At 38.4% G+C, this 26383-nt stretch overlaps 1 protein-coding gene across 4 annotated transcripts in view; it reads right to left on the bottom strand.

Moving 5' to 3' along the window:
• The window catches only part of SETD2 (SET domain containing 2, histone lysine methyltransferase), a 127324-nt gene that overhangs the window by 27047 nt on the left and 73894 nt on the right, over window positions 1-26383 (bottom strand). For 3 of the 4 annotated variants that reach the window (XM_047695324.1, XM_047695334.1, XM_047695354.1), the window contains 3 exons: window positions 10684-10732; window positions 7804-7987; window positions 1626-2295 (listed from right to left, as the gene is read on the bottom strand). In XM_047695324.1, the coding sequence (XP_047551280.1) occupies window positions 1626-2295; window positions 7804-7987; window positions 10684-10732 (903 nt within the window). Of the gene's footprint in view, window positions 1-1625; window positions 2296-7803; window positions 7988-10683; window positions 10733-12112; window positions 12276-26383 lie in introns of those variants that run through there. The other variant, XM_047695344.1, reaches the window with a different exon arrangement.

Genomic DNA, 26383 nt, shown 5'->3' with positions numbered 1-26383 from the left:
CCAGGCACCCCAACACCCATTTTATTAGCCTTATTTAGCACTACAATATTCATTGTAAGCCAAACATGAAAGAAAAAAACAAAAGAAACCTAAGAATGTTCAGTGAAGTGCTATTTATAATTATAAAAAGAACTTTTAAATGACTACCCCCAGAAAAATGGGTGAGAAATTATTTGATAAGCAAATGGGATGTTATATAGCCATTAAAATGCATATGCGTATATATATTCACATGCGCATATATAAAAATACAGAGTAATTTGGGAAAATGGTTAAGAATCATGTTAAGTATAAACAATGGGATAGTTCCAAATCTTCAAAATTACAAATACATAAACTATATAAGCATGTGGATAAAGAGATCATCCAAAATGAACGTAGTTAACACTTAGAATTTTAGGAATTAAAACTGGATACCTTGTCATAGCCTTACAAACTAAATTTTGACGCAGCTTCATCACAAAAATAGTGACAAATCACGGTACTGGTCAGTACTAAGTAATGTGTGCAGGAATTATCTCTGCAAATCTCCCCCATCCACAAAAATTCACCTTTAAGGAGTGATGTGAGAGACATACGAATGTGGTGAGGAGGATGCTTTATACATTCGTTTTTTTTTTTAAGCTTAAAATGTACTCCTGTATTCTACAGAAAAGAAACTTGATTTGAAAGCACAAAAATAGGGACACCTGGGTGGCTCAGTGGGTTAAGCCATTGCCTTCGGCTCAGGCCGTGGTCTCGGGGTCCCGGGATTGAGCCCCTCCTCGGGCTTCTCTGTTTGGTGGGGAGCCTGCTTCCCTCCCCACCGCCCGCCCTCTGCCTGCCTCTCTGCCTACTTGTGATCTCTCTCTTTGTCAAATAAATAAAATCTTAAAAAAAAAAAAGGCACAAAAATACACTTTGAAATATAAAATCAGTACACTCAGCCTTTAAATTTAACATTACTATTTCCTAATACAGTGATATCCTCCGGCTCAGTGCATCACAGACACTCTGGCAAAATTTGTGATGATAAACATGTAGGGGATAAAAAAATATATACACACCAGGTCTCAGAAGAAAAGGACAAGCCATCTCCTGACTCAGTTACCATGACAAAGGTTCTCCCATTGTAGCAATATAAAAGAATTAACTGTGTATTATTCACTGCCTATAAGCAAAAAGGAGAGAAGTATCTAAAAGCTTCTCTCCATCTCTTGCTTTGGGGGAAGTCATCTGGACACTGTAAGAAGCCCTATAGAAAGGTCCATATGAAGACAGAAAATGGAGTTAACTACCATGTAAGTGAGCTTCAAAGTGAATCTTCCAATCCTTTGCCTAACCTTCAGATGACTACAGCCCTGGTTAACAGTCGGACTCTAATTTCATGAAAGACTCTGAGTCCAAACCATCCATCCAGACAAGCTACTTCTGAATTCCTGACTCACAACAACTGTCAGATAATAATTACCAGTTGTCTTAAGCTGCTAAATTCTGGTGTAATTTGTTACATAGCAGGAGATAACTAATACATATGCAACTGATTGATATGTAAAAGTAATCAATGCCAGGACTCCCCCTTCACATCAGATTTAACATCCCATAAACAGAACAAGACAGACAAGAGAGGTTCCGAAATTAGTTACCTGTACAATTGGTGGAGTGGTCTGTGAATAGGGTGACGTCACACCATAGACAGTTGGGCAAGTCTGTCCTTGATAATATATGGTTGCTTGAGACTGTGCAGGAGAATACTGCTGCTGGACACTGACTGACTGTTGGTTTGAATCCCAAACACCATAATTCTGTCCTTGGACTGGGCCTGGGGCTGGCACTGGCAAGACGGTGACGCTGGAGTCTTGATGTACCACACCTTCACTTTGGGCCACATACTGTGAACTGGAAACTTCCACAGGGGCTGCCACATGGGGCACCACTGGCACAGGTGGAGGGGCAGCAAGGGGTTCTGTAGAATGTCCCACCAAGGGCTGAGAATGATCGTAAGGAACAGGAGAACAAACGGGGTCCATGTTGGGTGTGGGAAGGAGCACCTTCCCAGCATTAGGGTTGCTGGGATCCACATAGGCCTGCATGGGATAACCTGGTGGGTAGCCGGCAAAGGGGTGATGAGGGGCATTGTAAGCAAGAGAGTCATAGGGCAGTGGAGATGTCATTCCCAGGGTCTGCATCTGCTGCTGTTGTTTCTGAGCCTCCCGCTGAGCCACCTCTTGCTCAAACAACTTCCGACGCTCCTCTGTAGAAAGTTTATTGCGGTCTTTAATTCGTACTTTCTTTTTAGAAGTTGGTGTATCATATCTAGAAAGAAAACAGTCAGAGCATCACAAATGTTCTTCCCTAAATCAAGGACATAATCAAAGCATTAATAAAGGTATGTCACTCAATACTAAACCACTAATCACGCCAAATCCAATTTGGCATTGGTTAAAAATCAGTCAAAATTACTTAAGGAATCCTGCAGATAGAAGAGAATCTCAAGAAAACATTTAGAAGAAAATAGTAACTATTTTTTTAAATTTTATTTATTTATTTAACAAACAGAGATCACAAGTAGGCAGAGAGGCAGGCAGAGAGAGAGAAAGTGGGAAGCAGGCTCCCTGCTGAAGCAGAGAGCCCAATGTGGGGCTTGATCCCAGGACCCTGGGATCATGACCTGAGCTGAAGGCAGAGAGGCTTTAACCCACTGAGCCACCCAGGCGCCCTGAAAATAATAACTTTTATCTTTTTTTTTTTAATTTTATTTACTTATTTGACAGAGAGAGACAGATCACAAGTAGGCAGAGAGGCAGGCAGAGAGAGAAGGGGACACAGGCTCCCTGCTGAGCAGAGAGCCCAATGTAGAGCTTGATCCCAGGACCCAGAGATCATGACCTGAGGGGCCAATAACTTTATCTTTATTCTCAGATTCTAGAACTCCAAATTAAAGATACATATAATATTCTAAACACATTCTTCTTTACACTTGCATAGCTCTCTATACAGTTCTAGGTTTATAAATTCTGAAATTAAAACAAAATACACTAATAAAAGCTACAGAATTTGATGTCTATCTGGCCACATGTATTCATGACAAATTCAACAGAGAGCAGTTAAGTGAAGGATGAGAATGCACACAGAAAAGTATGGGGAGTTATATTCAGCTCCTCTTCTCTGTGCAATACCAAATATAATAATATATTTTACTGCTAAGCCTAACGCCCTATGATGGTTTTGACAAGGCCTCTTAGAAACCATCAGCTCTAACATTCAAAGGAAGAGAACAGACAGCTTTTCTTTTTTTTTTTAAGGTTTTCAAAATTTATTTATTTGACACAGAGAGAGACACAGTGACAGAGGGAACACAAGCAGGGGGAGTAGGAGAGGGAGAAGTAGGCTTCCTGCTGAGCAGGCAGCCCCATGTGGGGCTCAATCACAGAACCCTGGGATCATCACCCAAGCCAAAGGCAGACACTTATCAACTGAGCCACCCAGGTGCCCCAAGAACTGAAGGTTTAAAAGAGTTTGTTGTGAAGTTCTATGGAGTGAATCAAACTTCTGAGAAAGTGCTCTTTGCAAAAATTTAAAAACAACAACTAATTTCAAGAGGTTTCATTGCAAAAAAACATCTAAGAACAGCTTCACGGACAAGGGCATAACATTTATCCAAACAACAAAAAACAAATGGTATAAAAAACTCTTAAGCTGAAAGTTTCCTTTAAAGTGTTAATGGGAGGTGCCTGGGTGGCTCAGTGGGTTAAGCCTCTGCCTTTGGCTTGGGTCATGATCTCAGGGTCCTAGGATAGAGCCCCACATGGGGGTGGGGGCAGTTCTCTGCTCAGCGGGGAGCCTGCCTCCCCCCTCCCCGCCTGCTTCTCTGCCTACTTGTGATTTCTGTCAAATAAATAAATAAAATCTTTAAAAAAATTAAAAAATTTTAAAAAGAGAAAAACTTTAAACTCAGCAAAACTTCCTTTTAAAAAATGAAGAGTCCAGGGTGCCTGGGTGGCTCAGTGGGTTAAAGCCTCTGCCTTCAGCTCAGGTCATGATCCCAGGGTCCTGGAATCGAGCCCCAAGTCAGGCTCTCTGCTAGGCGGGGACCTGCTTCCCTTCCTCTCTCTCTGCCTGCCTCTCTGCCTACTTGTGCTCTCTGTCAAATAAATAAATAAAATCTTTTTTTAAAAAATGAGAGTCCATGTTCACATAAAGACTCATACATGTATATGTCTTACACTTGTAGTATTCACAACAGCCACCTGGAAACAACCCAAATGCCTATCCACTAAGGAATCTGTAAACAAACTCTGGTATACCTACCCAATGGACTACCACTTATTAATAAAAAGGAACTACTGGAACACATAAAAACATGAATGGATCTCAAACGCAATCTGCTAAGGAAAGACACATCAAATACTATCTAAAGTATGATGTCATATATACATGACATTCTGGAAAAGACAAAACCATTGGGTCAGAAAGCAGGGCAGTGGCTGGGTGCCAGGAACTATGGGTAGAAGAAGGGGACCGCCTACAAAGAACTCAAAAGAATTTTCTGAGATGACAGAAATGTCTATATGATGACTGTGGGTGGTTACGTAACTGCATGCATTTGTCAAAACACACTGAATTATATACTTACGATATTTCTGTAAGTAATTTATATCTACTGATTAAGTAAAGCTGATTTTTAAAACTGAAGGTGAGCAATGCAAACAAGATTTTTTAGACAAAAACTGAAAAATAAGATGAACAAAAAGTCACTAAACAAAATCTTCTAAAGGAAGGTCTAAGGAGAAAGAATGGAGAACAAAGAAATTGACAAATGTAAACAAATTAGTAAGTCAGTTTGTGTACACATAAAAAGTTGACAATAATGAATGGGACGAAGCAACAAGAAATTACAATGCTGGACAGTAACAGCATATAAACTGAAGGATCAGAGTATCCTAAAGTACAAATGTTGTTCAGGATATTGATTAGCTTTAGATTTATATTTAAGTGAAACAACCAGTTAAAGAAATGCCAATCAATCATCCATAAAGCTATTTATCTATCAGACACAGAAAAGTTAAAAGTAAAAGGAAGGAAAAAATACATTATCAGTTAAATCCTACCAACAGGAAGATAGCATACTTCTATTAACATCAAGTGAAATACATTCTAAAGCAAGTCTCAATAAAATTCTAAGAGCTGGTATAATATAAACTGATTAATAGCAATTAAATTTGAGATTTAACAAAAATAAATTTAAACACATTGCAAACCATAACAGTATCTAGAACTAGGTTATGATAAAACTGCACTATCGGGGTACCTGGGTGGCTGGGCCATTAAGCGTCTGCCTTTGGCTCAGGTCGTGATCCCAGGGTCCTGGGATCGAGCCCCACATTGAGCTCCCTGCTCAGTGGGAAGCCTGCTTCTCCCTCTCCTACTCCCCCCGTCTTTGTTCCCTTTCTCGCTGTGTCTCTCTCTGTCAAATAAATAAATAAAATCTTTCAAACAAAACAAAACAAACTGTGCTATCAAAAGAGTAGTTCAAATAGTACTTACGGAGAAATTTAAATCCTTCAACACTTTACTTTGAAGAGAAAAATGCTGAAAATTAATGAGCTAAAAAATCTCAATTATTCCAATTAAAAATTTATAAAAAAAATAATAATAAGCCCAAAAAAGTGGAAGAAAATAAAACATGACTAGAAATCAATTACCCCCTCCCCCCAAAAAACAAAACACTGTTATTCTGTGATTTGTACTGGAGGCACTGCTAGCAAAATAGCAAGAAAGGCGAAAGGAAAAACAAAATTTATATGATGGGGATTGTTGACAAATACAAAAACAAAAAGGGAAAAACCCCTATACTTTTGAGATATCGGTGAGTTTCTATGTGGTCACCAAACATGAGATCAATATAACAAAAGTCAACTGCACATCTACATACTAGCAACAAGCTGAAAACGTAACCAAAAATTAAGGTTCTCAGAAATGAATATACCAAGATACCTAAGACTTTCTGCAGGAAACTATAAACAAATAAGGAGATTAACAAAAAACTCAATATTTAAAATATTAAAGAAGACCTAACTAGACAGAGCATATCTGAATACTCAGTTTGAATATAGAAACAGAAATACTCAAAAAACTGTTAAAGATGTCAAGTCTCCTCAGAATCACCTTGTTGGGGGGACGGGGTGGAGAGAGTAGGAGAAATCTGACAAGCAGATCCTAAGGAGAACAAGTCTCAGAAAAGAGATGACATCCCAGAAGATCAAGCAGGGGTTTGCCCTACTTGCTATCAAGACTTAATATAAGCTACAGTCACATTATGAGCCCCAAAACAGATCCTCCCACATATAAAAGCTTATTAGAGAGAGACAGTGTTGCAGATCAAGGAGAAAAGACAGGCTTTCCAGTAACAATTGGGTATTCACTTAGAAAAAAATGAAAACCATATCCCTACCTCACAACATACACAAAAATTAATTCCCAATAAATTAAGCACAAGAAAAGAAGAGAGTATCATCACCTCAAGGACAGGGAAGAATTTCTAAAACACAGCACTAACCATGAAGGAAACATACACGTGATGTAGTCAATTACACCATAATTAATAAATTCTATATATCAAAAGATACAAAGGAGTCAAAATATAAGTCGCAAACTGGGAAAAAATACTTGCAAAAATTATTACCAAAGCAGAATTATATTTAGAATATAAAGAACCCCTAAAAAATAAATCCTAAACTCAAAAAGATAAAAACTAAACAAACAGCACCTATTAAAAGACACTTCACATTAGAGGAAACAGGGATGACCAATAAATATATGACAAGATGTTCAATCTATTTAACTATTAGGGTAATGCAAATTAAAATCATGATGAGGGGTGCCTGGGTGGCTCAGTGGGTTAAAGCCTCTGCCTTCAGCTCAGGTCATGATCCCAAGGTCCTGGGACTGAGTCCCACATCAGGCTCTCTGCTCAGTGGGGAGCCTGCTTCCTCCTCTCTCTCTGCCTGCCTCTCTGCCTACTTGTGATCTCTGTCAAATAAATTAAAAAAAAAAAAAAAAAACATGGTGAATTTACTATTACAAACTCTGACAATCCCAAATTAAAAATTCTGGCAACTGCATTATATGAATGCAATACTTCATGTTTTCAAAAAATAAATTTAATTTTATTTTTAAAAGTTTTTTTACTTATTTGAAAGAGAGAGAGGGAAGGAGCACATAAGCAGCAGTAGGGGCAGAGGGAGAGGGAGAAGCAGACTCCCCGCTGAGCAGGATTAGAGTGAGGGAATGGATCCCAGGACCTTGAACCATGACCTGAGCTAAAACCAGATGCTTAACCAACTGAGCCACCCAGGCACCCCTCAAAATAAATTTAATTTTAAAAAAACTTCTCTGGAATAAATGTTTTCTAGTACCCAGTGGGTCACTATGTGGCTTGTTTTTCTACAAGCATGGCAAAGACAGCCTCTGACACTGGGATCAATCAGCATTTTGACTGATCCACACAAGATTCATTAGAAAACAAAGTTCTGGCTTTAGAAGAGTTACCATTATCTTTAAAGAGTTATCTCCAACCAATCTCCATTCCCCTTTAAAGAACAAGTCTTTGGTTCCTCAAATAGCATTTAAACGTTATCAAGTAGAAACCTAATCCTCACTGTCAAAAGAAACTCTATTTCAATATTTATCAGTAAAGTTTTATACTCACTCATCAAGAGAACATATTTATTCCAAAACCCCTTGGTGCCCCAAATCAGAAGTATTGACTTGGGAACTTTCTGACTGGCTCAGAAAAGAGAGTAACTCACACAGGCCACTTACCTGTCATCTGGCCTTTTTGTTCCCCGCTCATAGGCAGAAGAAGGTGGTGAGAGAGAGCCCCTTCGTTTCCTTTTCTCTTTATTTTGAGTTTGCTTGTCTGGGTCTCTCTCTCTTGACCTGTTAGGAGTCTTTGGGGCAGCTGTTTGATCTCTGAAGCCAACAGCATCCCTTCCTCGGTCAGTTACTAAGAGAAAAGGGTTTTTAAAAATTTACTTGGCAGACTCTTCTCCATCATGATAGCATGTCAACTGTATAATACAATTTCTATCCAACAAATGGGTCTATAGACTCTCCTCCCTCAAAGGCCCATCCGGAATTTGGATGAGACAGAAGGTGTTGTGTGTGTGCACGCACTCTATCCTGCAAGCCTCTGCCATGAATTCACTTTTCCATCTTCCCCAACAAAACTCTCAGTCCAAGCCTTCAACATTTCTAACAAGTTCTGTGGAATACACGCATGCAAAATGTTCCCATTACCTTTAACAGGGGAGTCTGCTTGCCGTTCAAAATGTAAAAGCCTTCTACTGCCCCTGTAACTCTGCATATTTAGTTTATGGAAGAGCAGCCTGGCATGTTAAGCATAAAAACCTCAAATGGAAAAAAATCTCTTCAATTAAAAAAAAAGGTGTGTGTGATGGGGGGGGAATTAGACAATTTTTTTTTTTAACAACTACCATTTCAAAAGGAAAATATTTCAAACACAGATGATGACAGGTTATAAATCAGGACGTTATCCAAGCCAGAGAGCTACATCTTCCCAAAAAAATGCCATTTTCCAACTGAAGGATAATACTATTAACCTCTTCTACTCAGCTTCTTTACCTAGAATGGTCCTCACCCAATTCCACTTACTTACTTTCCAAAATTCAGCTGGGTCAATACTTACTGCTCCCAAAAGTTGTGTATTACTTTTCACTGACCTCACCTCCTACTTTCTTATCCCCCTACTAAGTCTAAATCCCACCACTGACTATTTCAATATAAATTAACTGGTACTACATGCTGCTGCTTTGTTAGCACCACTACCCTGATTAATCAGATGGCGCTCTTCTTAAGAGAATTTCTTATAAAATATCTCTCATAGCACAAAGCTGATTCACAATAAACATTAACTGCTTTTTCTTTTTCTCACCTCAGAAAAACATGCTATTACTTGTTTTCTTCCCTAGTGGCAGGATTAGGTTTATATCTGCCATTCTTGTAGTTCTTCTGTTGGTGAGCCCAAAGCTCCATTTATTTGCAAAAATGGTTCATCAATGGCCATATATGAGCATTTGTCAGTGAGAACAGAACTCACCTCCACACACTGGTAGAAAACGCTATATAATTACAACAACTGTTGCAGCTCACAGGGTATTAGAGCACAACATGGCTTTGGGAAGTACTACTATCTAATTACTTCTGGGTCTGCCCGTGACTACTCTATTTCCTTCTTAAAACAAGGTTCTTTGGGCTGGTATTAACTTCCTTAAAATGCAGCTATTTCTTCACTATATCCTGGTAAAGTAAGAAAAGGAATCATACTAACAGTTCATATTCTGACTCTGCATCCTAGAATATGTGAGGTAGAGAAATTGTTTCATTTATTCTGGCTGATTTTTTTTTTTCATATTATAAAAGGAAAGTAAAGCTAGACTACATATTTCCCCAAATAATTTATGGTTCTAGGGAATTTTAAAAGTTCTAAGCTCTTTAATTGCTTAACATTGAGGGGTAACATAGAAGCCAAGCTTTAATTATAAGTATTTCTTATAAAATGCCTGAGACTGATCGGGGGGCACATACGTGAAGGAGAGTAAAGTTGGCACACAAAACGTGGCTTCCTGAAAAGATCAGTCATAGATTATAGACAATTTTCAGAAAGCATCTCTCAGAGGGCACATCAGACTAGATATTTGCAAAATATTGGGGGTAAACCTTCACAGATATTTAAGTTTTGCCCATCTTGCTAATGATTTCAACTCACTGAACCCAGAGAAGCTAGGCTCTGATGACCAAGTTTACAGTGCCACTGGTTTTGCCAACCAGCACTACTCAACCCTGCCTTCTTTCTTATGGGAGAAATTCTCTGTGGCCTTAAGCACGATGTTTGGCTATAAAGAAACTAAACCAATAGAGTTAAAAATACTCAAAACAAAAATAAAACCCCCACAATGATGCAAAGTACACCTCACAGGGCTTTAACCTATAAGATTATTTAACCAGTAAGATTAAAATTATAAAAAGTTCTTCATGCTAAAAATATAGAAAAAAGACCAAAACAACACAAAACAAAAAAAGAAACAAGAAGGGAAAAAGCAAAAAATACGATCTTTTTTCTTTTTTTTTCCAAGATTTTAAAGTAATTTTTAAGTAACCCAACAAAGGGCTCAAACCTACAACCCTGAGATCAAAAGTCATATGTTCCAGTGAACTAACTTGTCAGGCACCCCTGTAATAATGATTCTTAACCTTGTAAGGGATCACTGACTTCCTGAGAATCTGATGAAAGTTTTCAATTTTCCCCAGAAAAATTAATGTAAATAAAGGATTCTGCATATAAACATCTACAGGTAAAGACTTACAAAGACATTCAGGAATACAGGTCTAACAATGCCTGCTCTAGAGGAACAAACAAATGAAAGAAAAGCAACTAAAAGCCATGACTTCAAGGAAAGCAACAGCACAGGCAGTATAAAGGGACATCTCCTTTGGCAAAAATTCACTAAGAAAGAATAAAAAGGCAAGTTTCCGAACTTTTACACCAAATACCTCATTTACCTAATTACATAACTATCCGGTTTCAAAAACAAAATAGCTGAAGTTCTTATCATTTACCTCTGCATATTTCCAAAAGAGTATTTGTAAAGCCATATACACAGAGTACCTCTGAATACCTACTTGTGTTCTCCTTTTCAGTTTGACTTTTCTTTGGAATTCGATATACCTCCTGCAAAAATAAACCAAAAGAAGGATTGTTAGTATGGAGTGGAAGTGGTGATTGTGTTGAAGCTGACTGATTTCACATGGTGACAAAGAAATAGGAACAGGCTGGTATTTAATTACTCTCCAAAATTTGACTTACATCTATCTTTAAACAAGGATACTGGTCACTTAAAAACAAGTAAAAATTTGTAGCATTAAGCTACACATATCATACACATAAACATTTATTATGCATATGTATGTTTCATTTTGTTTTTTGAACATCTACCAAGAAGCTTATATGATCTCATTAGCCAACGAGCAGAGTAAATAACTGGGACATTATATTTCTGGAATATACTTCCTGATAATCTTCATATCTATACGATTTCTGCATATAAAATGAAGTCATCCATAGTTGCTTTACTGAGAATATTCCTAAGAACAATTCTAACCTCTCACTTGCCATCCCTACTTAAGAGAAGAAGGGTTAGTAATTAGTTACCTAAGAACACCTCAGAAAAACTGTATGTATTAAAGACAATGCGTGTTGTTCATATTTTTCTATAAATGCAAAACCTATTTGGCTAATGGCCAATTGTAATATTTCCTTTCATACTGTTGTTATTTTAAAAAAGAAAAGCATTAGACCATTGTTGCTCTCAAAACAGCATCTAATAGCATACCAAAATTGTTCTTGACAAATGTAAACTAAGTTTTTAAGCCCTGAATACCTTTTCTTGATGTAGAAATCTAAGGCTTAGAACATGTTCTGTTCCCTGACAATCCCTCGCTGTTCTAGTCAACAAGTAGCTCAACATTTCCTTATCCAGTCACCTTGGTAAGTGGGCAAATAGCAAATCCACCCATTCTCAATGGTACATCACATGATACTCTCCCTTTAGAGTAATCTCATATTACTGACCATACCCCTATGACTTGGTAATTCCAATTTTTTAGCAACTGTACTCCAAGAAAATCAAAGAACTCCTCTTTCCACATGATTTTTGGTTCTAGCAATATTTGTGGAAAGTAAGAAATAATCTAATACCACACAACTGAGGAAGGGTCAAGATTGAATATTCAGTTGCAATTGCAGATGATAAATACAGACCAGAGACATTGGGCAATCTAAACGAACGCCGATTTTTTAGGAAAAATCCTTCAACACTCCATGCATGCTGACAAATTACCTAATAAAGATGATGACTGCCACGATTAGATGTGTACCTATCCTGTGTGTCAGGTTATCAAATAAAGCATTTCAAACGCATTATCTTTTTTGAGCTTCAAAACACCTCTATGAGGTTAAGTACTATTATCTCCAATTTACAAATGAGAAAACCCACTTAAAAAACTTAGCAACCTGACCAAGGTTATGATGCTATCAGACAGTATGACTCACAGCAATGTTATCTTCTGTATGAGATGACACAGGATATGGCGGACAGTCAGCATTATCTGGGGAGTACCACTTTAGGACTTGAGCATACATGCAGGCGGCATCCTTTATTCCCCCAGCCCCTCTTTCCTATGGAGGACTTCCACTAGAGCCGTGATTCTCAACTCTGGCTGCACAATTAGACCACTCCAGGAAACTTTCAAAGAAATACTGTGCCAGGGGCGCCTGGGTGGCTCAGTGGGTTAAGCTGCTGCCTTCGGCTCGGGTCATGATCTCGGGGTCCTGGGATTGAGTCCTGCATCAGGCTCTCTGCTCAGCAGGGAGCCTGCTTCCCTCTCTCTCTCTCTGCCTGCCTCTCCGTCTATTTGTGATCTCTCTCTGTCAAATAAATAAATAAAATCTTAAAAAAAAAAATACTGTGCCAGACAAATAAAATCTGAAATTCCGGGCATGAGTTCCAGGCATCTACATCATCATCATCATCATTATTATTATTATTGAAGCTCTCCACAAGATTCTGATGCCTACATGTAGAAGGCTGAGAACCACTGAACTACTAGCTTCTCCTAGCAGCCTTCACTCATTCCTCTTCACAAGGGAGAATTTGACAGAACAAACTGTGTATAGCTGTCCTCAGCTCAAAGCCATGGAGGGATGGCTCCGTGGAGGAATGTCTGGAGTTGTCCAGGTGTCACTGTCTAGCTGTGGGTAACAATAAATCAGGGATAAATACAGTAAGGACAAAGCGGACACTCTTAGTTCTGACTCTTCTGTCCACCCCCAGGAGGTTACCAAACTTGGGGAAAAAGTAAGAATGCTACTTATCAGCACCTACCCACACCATAAGAAAAAACAGGTATTCTATTAATTTTTAAAGGCTTGAAACTGAATGTTGCATTCGGTGCTCTGTAAATCTAAGCAGTCCAGAAGGCAACATGTTCATTCATAAAGGGTGCTTAGATACAGACACGCATGTCTGTATCAACTAAGCATTATGCAGTATTTCCTTTTGCCTCAGGTCTTGGGTTCAAGATTTGAGTCAAGTGTTCATTACAAGCATTTATAGCAATTTATCACACAGACCTCAAGTTTAGAGCAAATGCTAAGTAGAAAATGTATTCCGAAGTTCACAAAATGGATGGTCATTACTGAAGTGTGACCAAAAGCTACTGACTTTTTACTCTGTGCCTAATATTATGGGGAACAAGTTAAATCAACATGTACCCAAGCACTTAGGAGCTATTAACTTGATCCTCCTCTTCATATAGTTAAAGCTGTATATAAAATTTAAACTGGAAACTCAGATTATCTACTTCAAGGCCCTGAATTTTTCCAAAGTCCCACAATAATGCAACCTGAAAAGGAAGCAGTCCTGTGAAGATTACTGTAATATTTCTTAAAATCATTCTATCTTGTGGATAAACAGCAATAAGTTTAGCTTACATGACATGGAACGCTGGAATAATGTCATACACCTGCAGGCCACTGCCAAAAAAATGTTTATCTGAGTTGGCTTCACTCACATTAACCCTACACGTAAAACCACTTTCCTCTGTTAAAGATTCTACTCAAGAGACTGCATGTTATAAAAGAACACTCAATTGTGAGACAGGAGGCCTGGGTTTTGGGACTGACTATCCCTACCCTCAGAGGAACCTAAAAGAATCTGGTTCCCCACCCTACCTAATATTCTTTACCTATCATGCTGTTTTATTTCTTTGGTGTCTAGGTGCTTCTCCTAAGTAACACAGACTCACATGCACTCAAAGCTGTAATTCTTATTTTTTTAAAGTAATATTTTTGAAAAGATTTTATTTATTTATTTGTCGGAGACAGTGAGTCTGTGTGTGTGTAAGAGCAGGGGGAGTGGCAGGCAGAGGAAGAGGGAGAAGCAGGCTCCCTGCCAAGCAAGGAGCCCTATGTGGGACTCAATCCCAGGCCTCTGGGATCATGACCTGAGCCAAAGGCTCAACCAACTGAGCTACCCAGGTGTCCCTCAAAGCTATAATTCTTAAGGGCTAAGACTGTCTTAGTCTGCTGTATCTCTAGCACCAAGAAAATGTCTGACACACAGGCAACACTCAAATACTTGTTCAATGGACCAGTAAATGAAATTCTACTCATAATTTGCAGAAATCACCACGAAGTGCTAAATAACTTCAAAGTACTACACAGCTTGCTTTTTAAAAATCACTACCTCTATACCTTCATTCTCTCATCCCTGTAAGAATGCTGTTTATGGGCCTTACATATAACCACAAACATGTTTGTGGGGTTGTATTTCCAGGATCAGATTAATACCTGTGCCTCTGCAACATTTTGAATTCTCATCAATGCTTAGAACAGCCCACCCTTGGTCAATTAATCATTCCTCTTCAAAGGCTCAAAATCAATCTTCAGAAATTATTTGATAAACACTGAATCACTGATAAGCTCATGCACAAGCAATGCCTCCAATATCCCTTTATAAAAGTATGTAAACATGTGTGGAGTTGTTTTTAATTTGTAGAGACAAAGACAGCACGAGTTCTTTGATGGTTATTCGTGGAAATCTGGTATGCTCATTTATATAACAAGTATTTAGGTAGAAACTAGGTGTTAAAAGCACATTATCAAGAGTCTCCTTTTCAAATACTGGAGATACCTAGGAACAGCCACTAAGAGGTTCACAGGCTAACAATGGTGGCTGGCAATTCTTTTACTGTGTGCCATGTCCTTTAACTGCATTCTCATATACTCTTATACTGCTAAGGCTGACTTGAAAGAAAATAAAATTTAAAGGTGGAAGGTCTTTATACCTAATTCATACAGTAGGTTCTCTATTTTTTAATAAACACTTGCCAGCCATCCCACTTCTGAGCATATATCCAAAGAGAATGAAAACTGGATCTCCAAGAGAGCTGCCCTCCCATATTCATGGCAGCATCACTCACACTAGCCAAGATATGCAAACAACCTAAGTGTCCATCAACAGATGAATGGAGAAGATGTACTGTATAAGTATATGACGTGATATTATTCAGTCATGAGAAAAAAAGATATCTTGCCATTTATGACGACATGAATGAACCCCGAGGATATTATGCTAATGAAATAGTGAGGATGCAGAGAAACTGAAAACCTTATATGACACTGAAAGGAATGTAAAATGGTACAGCTATCATAGAAAAGGGCCTGGCAGTGCCTCAAACGTTAAATATGGAGTTACCATGATTCAAAAAATCCACGCTTAGATACATACCCAAGAGAAATGAAAACCAGTATTCACACAAAAGTTTGCACATAAATATTCATAACTGTATTATTCCTAACATTCAAAAAAGTAGAAACAACACAAATGTCCATCAGCTAACAAATGGATAACAAAATGGTTTAAAAACTATCTATACAAGGGAATATTATTCAGCTATAAAATGGAATTAAGTACTGATAAATGCTACAACACAGATGAATCCTGAAAACATTACGCTAAATAAAAACCAAAAAGAAAAGGACGTTATTATAGGATTCCACTTATCCTTGTTCACAGACTGTGCAAATTCACCAACTCACTAAAATTTCTTTGTAATCCTCAAATCAACACGTCAGAAAAAACATCACTAATTCTTCCCCCAAAAGTTAAGACCATCACTTGTGTTTTTTGATATACTTTTTCCAAATAATGTCTGATAACATGATGCAACACTTTATTCCCCAGTCTCTCAGAATCCTCTCATTATTCTTTTTGGAAATGCTTCTAGTACACTCACACCCTTGTATATTTTCTTTCCAACTTTTTTAATATCATTTTCACTGACTTTATGAAATCAATGCATTTTTATTTTGTAACAGCTCTACACTACATTTGGACTGCATTGCCCAATTTTTATAACAGTGAGACTTTAGCTAAGAAGGACAACACTTCAAAGACAGATGCTAATGTTAACAGAGATGGGATGTTTAGATGACAATTTTTTAGTGTTCAGCTCATCAATTAATGTTTTTTGTCATAATGTTTGTTTCTCTAAGCAATCTTGAAACTGAAGATTAAGATACTGACAGAACACCATATATTTGTGTATCTGTGTGTACATATATGTGAATGTGGACTTACATATTTAATTACATGTGAGAGAGCAGCTTTTCCAAGGTAAATGAATGAAAATGATTTCAAAAAACCCCATCAAGTGGCAGGATATCAAATCAATGCACAGAAATCAGCTGCATTTCTACACACCAACAAGAGGACAAAACAAGAGGAGACAATCCCATTTACAATTCCACACAAAACCAAAAGATGCCTAGGAATAAATCTAACCAAAGAGGGGAAGAATCTGTACTCAGAAAACTATAGAATACTCATGAAAGAAATTGAGGAAGACACAAAGAAATGGAAAACGTTCCATACTCATGGATTGGAAGAACAAATATTGTGAAAATGTGTAGACTACCTAGAGCAATCTACACAGTTAATGCAATCCCTATCAAAATACCATCAACTTTTCTCACAGAAATGGAACAAATAATCCTAAAATTTGTACGGAACCAAAAAAGACCCTGAGTAGCCAGAGGAATGTTGAAAAAGAAAAGCAAAGCTGGTGGCATCACAATTCTGGATTTCAAGTTCTATTACAAAGATGTAATCCTCAAGACAGTATGGTACGGGCCAAAAACAGACACACAGATCAGTGGAACAGAATAGAGAGCCCAGAAATGGACCCTCAACTCTATGGTCAACTTATCGGTTGTTTGTTTTTTTTTTTAAAGAAAAAAAAAGATTATTTATTTGAGAGACAGAGATCACAAGTAGGCAGAGGCAGGCAGAGGGAGAGGAAGGGAAGCAGGCTCCCCACTGAGCAGAGAGCCCCATGCGGGGCTCGATCCCAGGACCCTGGGATTGTGACCTGAGCCGAAGGCAGAGGCTTTAACCCACTGAGCCACCCAGGCACTCCCAGTCAACTTACCTTTGACAAAGCAGGAAAGAATGTCCAATGGAAAAAAGACAGTCTCTTCAACAAATAGTGTTGGGAAAATTGGACCACCATATGCAGAAGAATGAAACTGGACCATTTCCTTACACCACACACAAAAACAAACTCAAAATGGATGGAGACAGGAATCCACCAAAATTCTCAAAGAGAACACAGGCAGAAACCTCTTCAACCTCAGCCACAGAAACTTCTTCCTAGACACATGGTCAAATGCAAGGGAAGCGAGAGCAAAAATGAACTACTAGGACTTCATCAAGATAAAGGACTTTTTTGCACAACAAAGGAAACAGTCAACAAAACCAAAAGACAACTGACAGAATGGGAGAAGGTATTTGCAAATAACCTATCAGGATAAAGGGCTAGTAGTATCCAAACTATACAAAGAACTTATCAAACTCAATACCCAAAGAACAAATAATCCAATCAAGAAATGGGCATAACACGTGAACAGACAAATCTGCAAAGAAAATATCCAAATGGCCAACAGACACATGAAATAGTCCTTAACATCACTCGGCATCAGGGAAATACAAATCAAAACCACAATGAGATACCACCTCACACCGGTCAGAATGGCTAAAATTATCAAGTCAGGAAAGACAGATGTTGGCGAGGATATGGAGAAAAGGGAACTCTCCTACAACTGTTGGTGGGAATGCAAGCTGGTGCAGCCACTCTGAAAAACAGTATGGAGGTTCCTCAAAAAGCTGAAGATAGGCTACCCTACGATCCAGCAACTGCACTACTGGGTATTTACCCCAAGATACAAATGTGATCCGAATAGGCAGGTGTACCCCAATGTTTATAGCAACAATGTCCACAACAGCCAAACTATCAAAGAGCCTAGATGTCCATTGACAGATGAACGGATAAAGATGTGGTGTGTATATATATACAACAGAATATTATGCAGCCATCAAAAATTGAAATCTAGCCATTTGCAACAACATGGATGGAACTAGAGGGTATTATGCTGAGCGAAATAAGTCAATCAGAGAGAGACAATTATCATATGATCTCATTAATATGTGGCATCTGAGAAACAAGGCAGAGGATCATACAGGAAGAGAGGAAAAAATGAAATAAGACAAAACCAGAGAGGGAGACAAACCATAAGAGACTCTTAATCTCAGGAAACAAACTGAGGGTTGCTAGAGTGGAGAGGGGTGGGAAGAAGGGGTGGCTGGGTGATGGACACTGGGGAGGGTATGTGCTACGGTAAATGCTGTGAATTGTATAAGACTGATGAATCACAGACCTGTACCCCTGAAACAAATACTACATTATATGTCAGTTAAGGAAAAAAACAAACCCACCATATACCAGGATTTTAAGGCCTTCATGAAGGAAACATACCAAATATTTATCTGGATTTACTGAACACTGAAAATTTAGAAAAAGAGGTAAGAACTTAGAGAAACATACAATAAGAAACATATAACTTTGGGTAAGAAGATATGAACATTTCATGGAATCTGATTCATAATTCTATAAAGATTAAAAATCAGGGTGCCTGGGTGGCTCAGTCAGTTAAGCATCTGACTCTTAGTTTTGGCTCGGGTTGAGACCTTGGAGTTGTGGGATCAAACCCTGCGTTGGGCTCCATGCTCAGCGGGCAGTCTGCTTGGGATTCTCTCTCTCCCTCTGTCCCTCCCCCTGCTTCTGCGGGCTCTCTCGAATAAATAGATAGATAGGTAGAAAATAAAGACTAAAAATCCATTTTCTCAACAACAAAATTTTAAAAATGAACATAAAACATGTTTATGGCCCTACGCCACCCTAAGGCCCAAACAAAGAAAAAACATTACTGGAAAAATACTGCTGCTATGTACACTAGCTCTTGGGAAAAAGGAGCCAGGGTACAAATCAGCACAAATTCTGTGAAAAACTTTCAGTGATAATGGCTCTATAACCAGATATAGCTTTCTTTTTTTTTTTTAAAGATTTTATTTATTTACTTATTTGACAGACAGAGATCACAAGTAGGCAGAAAAGCAGGCAGAGAGAGAGGAGGAAGCAGGCTCCCTGCTGAGCTGAGAGCCCGATGCGGGGCTCGATCCCAGGACCCTGGGATCATGACCTGAGCCGAAGGCAGAGGCTTTAACCCACGGAGCCACCCAGGTGCCCCCAGATATAGCTTTCTTTAACAGAAGGAAGAACTGTTAACTCCTATCATGTCCTTGTACAGCATTTAAGAGTCTGTGGTTTTACCTCACAAACTGTATTACAAATGGTAGCAGAGGGATCTCCATTAGGTCACAGAGATTTTGAGATCTGACTACAAAGAAAATTTAGAGGAGAACATAAATGTCTGGAGATTTCATAAAATCACACACATAAGAGGGGCAGAAGAAGGAGAGTGAAGAAAAAGTGGAGTAGAATAATTTTATTTATTCTTTGAAACCCCTGAAAATACTCTTCTAACTTCAGACAACTGTGCTCCCATGAAATGAAAGATGTTAAGACTGAATTTCAGTTTTCACCCCCTCAGACAAATGGGCAAAACATATGGTCACAGTTCTTAAAATAGGAAACAGAAATATAAAGATACTCAACACTTCATGCATAAGAGACATGCAAATTAAAACTACAATAATATTCTATTTCTATCAGTCCATCCAAGATAAAGTTAGACAATACTTGGGCTGGCCAGGGTGTAGTAAAATATGCACCCTTATGCATATACATTACTAATGAGAGTTAAATTGGTATAACTATAAAAATCAATTTGGAAATAACTATTAACTACAGATAACACAGACCAGGACTCAGATATACCACTTTTAGTAATCTATCCAACATGTATATTCCAAACACGTGTATATGTGAATGTGTCTGAATGACCTATATAAAAGTTCCACACTAAGCTAAAGAAAGGAATCAATTACAATGGCCAAAGTAGGGAACGGATAAATATGATTAATAGGAGACTGATTATGCCATATCTTTACAATAAAGTACCACGCAGCTATGAAAACTAAATTCTTTAAAACCTGGTGTATAAAACAAACTTCATAATGTATTAAATAAAAAACAAGGAGCTCAATAGTGCTGCCAGCTTTAAAAAAAAAAAAAAGACTAAATACATGCACACAGCATGCACAAATTATCTCTGGAAGGTTACACAAGAAGTTGGTTGTGCTGGCTGACTTCAGGGAACAGGACAGAGGGAAGGGCCAGGAGCAAAACATTTTATTTGTATGCTTTTTGAATTTTGTATCATGTACAGGAATAGCCTATTTAAAATTTTAAATGAGAAGAAGAAAAAAAGGTAATATGCCTCAGAAGAAGCCCTCAACAAAGTACCAAAAGACTCTTAGCACATTATGGCTGTACTCATGGTAAAAAACAGTACCTGAGCGTTGTGAGGTCTCAGGCAGAGAGGCCTAAGAAACTGAAGACTCTGGGACGCCTGGGTGGCTCAGTGGGTTAAAGCCTCTGCCTTCAGCTCAGGTCATGATCCCAGGGCCCTGGGATCGAGCCTCGCATAGGGCTCTCTGCTTAGCGGGGAGCCTGCTTCCCTTCCTCTCTCTCTGCCTGCCTCTCTGCCTACTTGTGATCTCTGTCAAATAAATAAATTAAAAAAAAAAAAAAAAGGAACTGACGACTCTCAAAACAACTTCTAAATGCTGCTCTTCAGCAAGTGCCATACCTTAAAAGCCCTCCTAAGTCACTGCCATTCACATTAAACTTGTCCCCCCAGGTCCTCCTTCTTCTCCAGCCTTACCCAGCTTGACTCTAATTCAAAGAATCTATCCTAACAATGCTTGGTTTTATTTAACATACACCTAAATGTGCTGTGTTTACACTAAATACTACAGCACAAGGTGAACAGCAGAGACAAGTTCCTGTTTTCAAGGCCTCAATAGGAAATGTGTGGTAGAAAAATAAGTGTTTTCATGCTGATAAATAATCACTGAAGAATAATCAAGGTCATGGTGATTAAATGCTTCTCAATTTCAGAGTTCTGTTTTCCAGGCAAATTAATTCCAAATCTAAGATTTTCCTTACTCCTTTCAAATTTAACTACCTCTTCTGTAATTTTTCTAATTAAAACCTAAAAATCACGATAGCCCTCCAAATGACTGCTTGGAGTTCTGAGTTGCACTGGTCAATGCAGCACTGCAGTGAAGAGTACGTGGTTGTTATTTAACACAGTAGTAAAAATCAGCAATCAGACAAGAGTAAGGAATGAAATGCATCCGAATTGGTGAGGAAGACATAAACTTTCACTATCCACAGATGACATGGTACTATATATAGAAAACCTTAAATACTCCACCAAAAATAACTACTAGAATGATAAATGAATTCAGTAAGGCTGCAGGATACAAAATCAACATACAGAAATCTACAGCATTTTTATATACCAATAACAAAGCAACGAAAGAGAAATTAATAAAGTAATCCCATTTATAATTGCACCAAAGAGAATAAAATACCCAGGAATAAACTTAATAAGCAAGGAGGTAAAAGACCTGTACTCTGAAAACTGTAAAACATCCATGAAGGATACTGAAGACAACACTAACAAGTAGGTATTTCATGCTCACGGGCCAGAAGAACAAATACTGTTAAAATGTCCATACTACCAAAAGCAATCTACAGATTTAATGTAATCTTTATCAAAATGCCAGCAACATTTTTCACAGAACTAGAACAATCCTAAACTTTGTATGGAACCAGAGAAGACTCTGAAGAGCCGAAATAATCTTGGGGCGGGGGGGGGGGGGGGGGGGGGGGGGCGGCAGGGAAACAAAGCTGGAAGTATCATAATTCCAGATTTCAAGTTACAAGTCTGTAGTCATCAAAACAGTATGGTAATTGGCACAAAAACAGGCACACAGATCAAAGAAATAGAAAAGAAATCCCAGAAATAAACCCACATTTATATGGTTGATTAATTTTTAACAAAGGAGGAAAGAATACACAATGGGGAAAAGATAGGGGCGCCTGGGTGGCTCAGTGGTTAAAGCCTTTGCCTTCGGCTCAGGTCATGATCCCAGGGTCCTGGGATTGAGCCTCACATCGGGCTCTCTGCTCAGCAGGGAGCCTGCCTCCTCCTCCTCTCTCTCTCTGCCTGTCTCTCTGCCTACTTGTGATCTGTCAAATAAATAAAAATCTTTAAAAAATATATAAATTTAAAAAAAAAAAAAAAAAAGATAGCCTCTCCAACAAATGGTATTGAGAGAACCAGACAGCTAAATGCAAAGTATTCAAACTGGACCACTGGTTATACCATACACAAAGATAAATTCAAAATGGATTAAGGACCTAAATGTGAGACCTGAAACCATAAAAATTCTAGAGAAAAACATAGGCAATAATTTCTCTGACACTAGTCGTAGCAACACTTTTCTAAATAGGTCCTCTCCTGAGGCAAACAAAAGCAAAAGCAAAAGCAAACAAAAGCAAAAATTAACTATTGGGACTTCATCAAAACAAAAAACTACACAGTGAAGGAAATAATCAACAAATCTAAAAGGCAACATATGGAATGGAAGAAGATATATGCAAATGACATATCCGTTAAAGGGTTAGTATCCAAAATATATTAAGAATTTATATAACTCAACACCACAAAAACAATCAAGTTTAAAAATGGGCAGGGCACCTGGGTGGCTCAGCTGGTTAAGCGACTGCCTTCAGCTCGGGTCATGATCCCAGGGTCCTGGGATCAAACCCATGTCAGGCTCTCTCCTCAGCGGGGAGCCTGCTTCTCCCTCTCCCTTTGCCTGCCACTCTGCCTTGCTTGTGCTCTCTCGCTCTCTCTGTCAAATAAATAAATAAAATCTTAAAAAAAAAAAAAGTTTAAAAATGGGCAGAAGACATGAACAGACATTTCTCATCATCAGGGAAATGCAAATCAAAACCACAATGAGATATCACCTCATACCTGTCAGAATAGCTAAAATAAAAAACACAAGAAATGAGTGTTGGTGGGGCACGTGGGTGGCTCAGTCAGTTAAGTGTCTGCCTTCAGCTCAGGTCATGATCTCAAAGTCCTGGGATCAAGCCCCACGTGGGGCTCCCTGCTCAGCAGGGAGTCTGCTTCTCACGCACTCTGTGCCTCCCACTCATGCTCTCTTTCACAAATAAAGCCTTAAAAAAAAGAAAGAAAGAAAGAAAGAAAGAAAGAAAGAAAGAAAGAAAGAAAGAAAGAAGCGTTGGGGAGGATATGGGGAAAATAGGAACCCTCCTGCACTGTTGGTAAGAATGCAAACTGTTACAGCCACTGTGGAGAGGGTATAGAGCTTCCTTAGAAAGTTAAAAATGGAACTACCCTACAATCCAGCAATTGCACTACTGGGTATTACCCAAAGAATACAAAAACACTAGTTTGAAGGGATATATCACCTCTATGTTTACAATTATGGAAGCAGCCCACATCAATCAATAGATGAATGGATAAAGAAGATGTAGTGTATATATACAACAGAATACTATTCAGCCATAAAAAAACGAAATCTTGCCGTTTGCAACAACATGAATGGAGCTAGAGTATAATGCTAAGCGAAATAAGCTAGTCAGAGAAAGATAAATACGGTATGATTTCACTTATATGTGGAATTTAAGAAACAAACAAATGAGCAAAGGAGAAACAAAGTGGGGGAAAGAGAGAGACAGACCAAGAAACAGACTCTTTCTATAGAGGACAATCTGATGGATACCAGAAGGGGAGTAGGTAGGAGGATGGGTGAAATAGGTCATGGGGATTAAAGAGTACATTTACCATCATGAGCCCTGAGTATGGAAGTATTGAATCACCATACTGTATACCTGAAACTAATATAAAACTGTATGTTAATAACACTGGAGTTAAAATTAAAAACTTTTTAAAAAATTTTAAAAGGAGTAGGCGGTCAACCCAGCACTACAGTTAAGAGTAGGAACCCCTCCCCCTTGGTGCCCAAATCATCTATCTAGAAAATACTTTGGGGACCACAGTTCATTCCTTCCCCAACTCACACATATACACATCCCTGTTTGAGAAGCTGCTCATATTTATAAGCCCCTGCCCCACAAAATCCCAGCTTTGCCTGTAATTTCAGGGGCCCTGAAAATCCTGAAGTTCAATCATAGATCACAGATTGACAATCTCTGCAGCACTGAGAAGAAAAAGATATTGAACAAAACACTAAATGGTAGTTTCTATGATTTCAGAATGAATTTGAACTTATTACAGTTTCTAAATCAGAAGCAGATTAAGAGAAATCTGAAGTATTCACCAAAGATGCATAATTATGTGAATTGCCTAGTAAGGATATAGAAGTCACTACTTACTGAAACAGAAAAAGTAATGGAAAGAATATGGGATTTAAATCAGAAGACTTGAGTCAATTTTCAGCTCTGTCACTCAAAAGATAAGTCACAATCTCGGAGCATACAAACAGCACCATTTACTTCACAGGGTTATAAAAATCACACGACACTCATGCAAATGTTTTCTGACCACCTATCAAGTAAAATACACAAACCATGGATTCAATAAGCAGCGTGATACCATGGTAAAAGACTGACCCTCCTCACGTCTTCATTCAAAGATTTATGAAGTGCCGAAGGACATATCAAGCTCTCACAGTACCCTGGGGAAACCTGAGTGAACAAGACAGAAGTGTTCTCTGCCCTCACACTCTGTACAAGCATGAAATGTTACATGCTATGGCTGGAAAAGATGTTATGAGAGCGTATATAGAAAGGGCAGAATAATTTTAGAGGAATGAGAATGGCTTTCTGGGGGTAAAGGATGAAACTTTAACAAGAGACATCTAAACAAAAGAGTGTTTTGGGGGCACCTGGGTGGCTCAGTGGGTTGAAGCCTCTGCTTTTAAAGCCTCCCAGGGTACTGGGATCAAGCCCCGCATCGGGCTCTCTGCTCAGCGGGAAGCCTGCTTCCCTTCCTCTCTCTCTGCCTACCTATGATCTCTGTCAAATAAATAAATAAAATCTTTAAAAATATATATATATATATATATTTTTTTTTTTTTTAAAAGACAGTCTTTTTCACAGCTGAGCAAATGTGTTTGTGTGTGTATGAACATTAGTAGCACAGACCCACTGGTGGGTCAGAATGGCTTGAGGTGATATGGCGTAAATGAGTAACTATGCCATGGTATGCAAGCCCCGTAAGAAAAATGGATTTCACTGGAACAGTGTAATGAGGAACCATTTAAAAGCTTTAAATGGGACAGTGACATGAACAGATATGCAGTTCCGAAAGAAAAAAAAGTAGGGGGCATATAGTAGTCATTCACTATTATTAAGAGGTATTATTATAACCACTATTTAAAGATACCATAATAAAAGTAACCCTTACTCTAAAAATCAAGAAATGGTCCCAGCCCTGGAAGATGTCAAGGTCCAGTGAGGGGAATAGGCATCTGAACAACTAACTTTAGCAGTACAGACACACAGGAAAGGACAAAGCATCACAATGGGTGAACTGCATCTCCAGATAAAGGACAATTTTAAAAAGGAAAGAAAAGAGATGATATTCCAAGCAAAAAGAACAGCATATACAAGGACATGGAAGGGTGAGTATGTATGAACAGCCTGATGTGACTCATGCACTGAATGTGTAAGAAACACTGCTGGGCACGAAAGTTAGACAAACACAGAAGTACCTCCCAAGCCATACACTAAAGGCTCTATAATTAATAGAAGTCTCTGTGATGCTACAAGCGGTTCCAATGATGACATCTGTGTTTTTAAAAAGGTAACATCGAAGTTTTATAAAGGATAACATGAAGAGGGAAAAAATGTAACAGGAGGTTGTTACAACCATTCTAGCAAGAAATGACAGGAGCTTGAATTAAAAATGGCTAAGAGGAGACAATGTGATCTATTTAACATATAGGACAAAAGAAATCTCAGGTGCTCCAATAAATACCAGTTTTTTTAACATTTAATTTTATTTATTTATTTAACAAGAGAGAACACAAGTAGGCAGAGAGGCAGGCAGAGCTTGGAGAGGGAAAAGTAGGCTCTCCGCTGAGCAGGTAACTCCATGTGGGGCTCTATTCCAGGACTCTAGAATCATGACCTGAGCCAAAGGCAGACGCTTAACCAACTGTGCCACCCAGGCACCCCGAAATATCACCTTCTAAGGGAAGGCAGAATAAGAATGATCAGTAAGAGGCACGGGGAAATCAAATGATTCAGAAGAGGGTGTGGTCTCAGACTAACAGAAGGAAAGACAAGGAAATTTCAAGTACATGTTCACACATTTACTCATATATAGAAAAACACACATACATATATACATGTAAATATATACATATGTATATGCATGGATCTATAAATA

This window comes from Lutra lutra, chromosome 1 (genome assembly GCF_902655055.1).
Source record: "Lutra lutra chromosome 1, mLutLut1.2, whole genome shotgun sequence".
Lineage (NCBI taxonomy): Eukaryota > Metazoa > Chordata > Mammalia > Carnivora > Mustelidae > Lutra > Lutra lutra.
Note: the sequence above shows the minus strand (reverse complement) of the source record. Positions and strands in the feature narration are given on the sequence as shown.